The following is a 3,699-nucleotide window of genomic DNA, read 5'->3' on the forward strand; positions in this document are numbered from 1 at the left end:
CCTTATCGAAGCTTCTGTTAGCTCTTCCACGAAATACCTCCATTCAAGTTAAACACAATTTCCTATTTTTGAAAATCCAAAGCTGACTCTTCTTAATCAAAGATAACAAGGTGTAGAGCTGGATGAACACAGCAGGCCAAGCAGCATCAGAGGAGCAGGAAAGCTGACGTTTCGGGCCTAGACCTTTCTTCAGAAATGCAGTTCCTATTATCCCTTCTTAATCAACCCAACTTTTTCCGTTTGATTCCTAACTCTATGCTGAAACGTTCTTCTAGAAGCTTCCTGGGTGACTTCCACCTCCACGTAAATCAACTGATCTAAAGCTAAACACCCCTCATGATTAACCACTTCACTAACCACAACTACAACACTGTCTCCTTCAGGGTATGAACATATGCGGCTGGGCTAGTCCTTGAAATAAGATGAGAGTATACCAGTGAGCGCCTACGGCTGAGCGAGTCGAAACAATAATCGAAAAGCACCTTCAGCCATTCTCAAAGGAACATATCAGAGGATTACCTTTCCACTACTTCTTGTAAGCACGTTACACCTATCTCTTTTTTTTAAGAAGTGCAAGAGGGGGCAGAAGGCTTTATGCATCCCTAACCAGAAGCAATTCCTGAAGCCAGTAGGCAGGGAACAGAGGCTGCACACATTTAACACGCTAACTCCAAGGATGTGACAGAGCTTAATTGTCTATTCTGATCCCTAAGCGCCTTGTTTTGGGAGCTCAGCTATGTAACGAGTGGTGCCCGTTCGATCGCTTCTTTTGGGAATAAAAGACGGAACTTCGTAAAATTGAGGCGTGCCTGTCGTAAGCTTTCCTGCTCTTCTGATGCTACCTGGCCTGTTGTGTTCGTCCAGCTCCACACTGTGTTGTTACCTTTGACTCCAGCATCGGCAGTTCTTACTATCTCTGATTGTTATGGAGTTGTGTTTCCTTTTCTCAGAATTACGAGAAATGACGATGAGCAGGGGTTCTGAAACCATACAATAGCTCCGTCATGTCAGTTTCTCCAAACGTAAGCAAAGTGGCACTGTGGAGCTGCTCACTTTCACAGTAACTCCGAACAGAGAGAGGGAAGGGTGTGTTTACCGATCGGTTCACGAAGGGACATGCCCAAAACCGCGTCAGATCGCACCGAATTAGCAGGGGAACGATCTCAGTTTAAAATCTCCCCAGCTCGGCCGCAGCAATGGGGAAAGTGACGAATTTTACAATACTCTACGACCGCGCCGTGGACAACAACGTGCCGACCTACAGCTGCGGGGAATGGGTCTCTGGGCGGATCATTGTCGAGGTCAACGCTCAGATCGAGGTGAAAGCTCTTAAAATTCACGCCAAAGGACGTCCACTGGAGCGAAACGGACTCGGGCTCTCAGTCCTACACTCAGAAAATCAGATACTTCAAACACAAGTACCTGCTGATAGGATATGGTAAGTGTGGCCTCGCAATGTAAAAGAAACAACACTTGAAAATCAAAAATCGAAAATATATCATTTAAAAAACCAATTTATTTGTGCGGTGTTAGTGTCCCGCCTGTCAATACTATGAGGAAGCCGGGAAGTAAGTCTAGGCAGAGCAAAATGTAAACATTCAATAGTTCACAGCTTCAGGTCATTGACTGGAAACGGTGTTCCTCTCCATACACAGGTGTTCGCAGACCTGCAGAGTGTTCTTTCCGTTTTTGTTCTTTTTAGATTTCCAGATTTTGCTTTCCTGTTTCATACGTCTGAAATGTTATCAACACTGCATTTTTACTAAGATAAAAATTACAGCAGTATTTTCGCAGTTTTGATTCAGACTTCAATCGTCCGCACTGTTCTGTTCTTTTTAAAGTATGTTTTTTAAACTTTTTTTGCAAATGTGAAACAGATTGAAGTGATGTGCGTTAAATACTACATTCATTTTTTAATTACAAAAATATACTTTATTCATAAATATATATACATACATAGTCACTAAAGTGGTTCAGTTCTGTACAGTTGTATATGAAGAAAAAACAAACCAAAAATTAGAGTCTGACCCTATTCAACAAACAAACCAAAGGCATCTCTTACTTGTGTAAGATTATATTGGGAAGGTCTGATAACTGAACAGGTCCCCGTTTAACTTTGGCAGGAAGACCTCCGACAGTGGTCTTTCCCCACTGCACCTTGGTGGAAGCTGCCCTGAGTTTTAGTCCGTCCCTCAGTACGTAGTCCCGAACGTTGGAAAGTGCCAGTCTGCAACACTCAATTGGGGTTAACTCCTTGTTCTAGAAGACCAACAAGTTTCAAGCAGACCAAAGAGTGTCTTTCACCGAGCTGATGGTCCTCCAGGCACAGTGGATATTTGTCTCGGTGTGCGTCCCGGGGAACAGACCGTAGAGCACAGGGTCCTACGTCATGGAGCTGCTCAGGATAAATCTTGACAGAAGCCACTGCACCTTTCTCCAGACTGCCTTTGCGAAGGCACATTCCAGCAGGAGATGTGTGATGGTCTCTATCCACCACCACTCTCCCCCCTGCAGCTGCTTCAATGACAGTATGTGGTGGCATAGACAGACTGGGCATACAAGAAGAATCTCACAGGTAGTGCCCTTCTCAACACCAGTCACGCGATGTCTGGGTGTTTGTTGACAAGTTCTGGTGATGAGGCATTCTGCCAAATGACTTTGACAGTTTGCTCAGGGAACCACATGACAGGATCCACCCTCTCCTTTTCTCGAAGGGTCTCAAGGACACTACACGCTGACCACTTCCTGATGGACTTATGGTCAAAGTTGTTTTTCTTTGTAAATTTTTCCATGAAGAACAGGTGATACGGAACAACCCAACTACTTAGAGCATTCCACAGGATGAGGGCAGCATTGAGAATGTTCTTTTCCCCCCCTCCAACATCTGTACATACATATAAACGTTCATAAGCACAAGCTGCACTTTTTCCATCACCAACAAAGACTGCAAATTTGGGTGGGAGGAATTTCATGAGGCTCCGTCAAGTTATTGTTGTTTCAGAATTTGTGAATATTAAAGGTATTTGCAGTGCTGAACTGGCTGTTTAGAGCGATTCCTCATTCCTCTGTGAAACTGACAGCAACATCTGACATCCATGATTAAACATGAAAGTTTAGAAACAAACAGAGAATTCAGGGAAACTTAGCATGTCCAGCAGCAAATGTGAAGAGGGAAGCAGAGTTGTTTTGAAATCAGTATGACTCATCTTCAGAACTGAAAGGTGTTGGAAACTTTAATACTTTTGACAGGGCCACAGACCCAGTGCAAAAGACAAAGGAGTTGTTAATGGTGGAGAAAGGAAAAATAGATGTAAAATGTGTATAAAGGTGTGAAAGAGAGGGAATGGGTTCAATGTACTAAGAGCAAAATAAACAAGGCACAAACAAAATTTTGAGACTCTAAAGGGGAGAGAATGTAAGAAAAATGGATAACCGGCATAATACAACCAGTTTCTGAAGTTATTAAATTCAACATTGAGACCTTGAGGCTGTAAAGTGCATAAACAGAAAACGAGCTGTTGTTCGTGGAGCTTGTGTTGTGCTTTGTTGTGTTGTATTTTGCTTTTATTTGAGGGAAATTCAAGTGCTGTTGTCAGTGGATTCCTTCTCTGCTACAGGGCCTGCCCTCATCTGCCCAAGTGACAACAGAAATTACTTGCAATTTTACAAGTTAATATGAAAGTCTGTGAAATTCAGAGT

The 3,699-nt window shown here is 43.2% G+C and overlaps 1 protein-coding gene across 1 annotated transcript; it reads left to right on the forward strand.

The window, feature by feature from the left end:
• The first annotated feature begins 392 nt into the window (after positions 1 to 392).
• On the forward strand, positions 393 to 3,035 carry LOC125482806 (arrestin domain-containing protein 3-like). The gene is made up of 2 exons (XM_048595212.1): positions 393 to 1,438; positions 2,124 to 3,035. Exons 1-2 carry the CDS (start codon positions 1,197 to 1,199, stop codon positions 2,182 to 2,184), a joined length of 303 nt encoding a protein of 100 aa, XP_048451169.1. The 5' UTR covers positions 393 to 1,196; the 3' UTR covers positions 2,185 to 3,035.
• The last annotated feature ends 664 nt before the right edge of the window (positions 3,036 to 3,699 follow it).

The sequence above is a fragment of the Rhincodon typus genome, chromosome 3 (genome assembly GCF_021869965.1).
Source record: "Rhincodon typus isolate 14 chromosome 3, sRhiTyp1.1, whole genome shotgun sequence".
NCBI lineage: Eukaryota > Metazoa > Chordata > Chondrichthyes > Orectolobiformes > Rhincodontidae > Rhincodon > Rhincodon typus.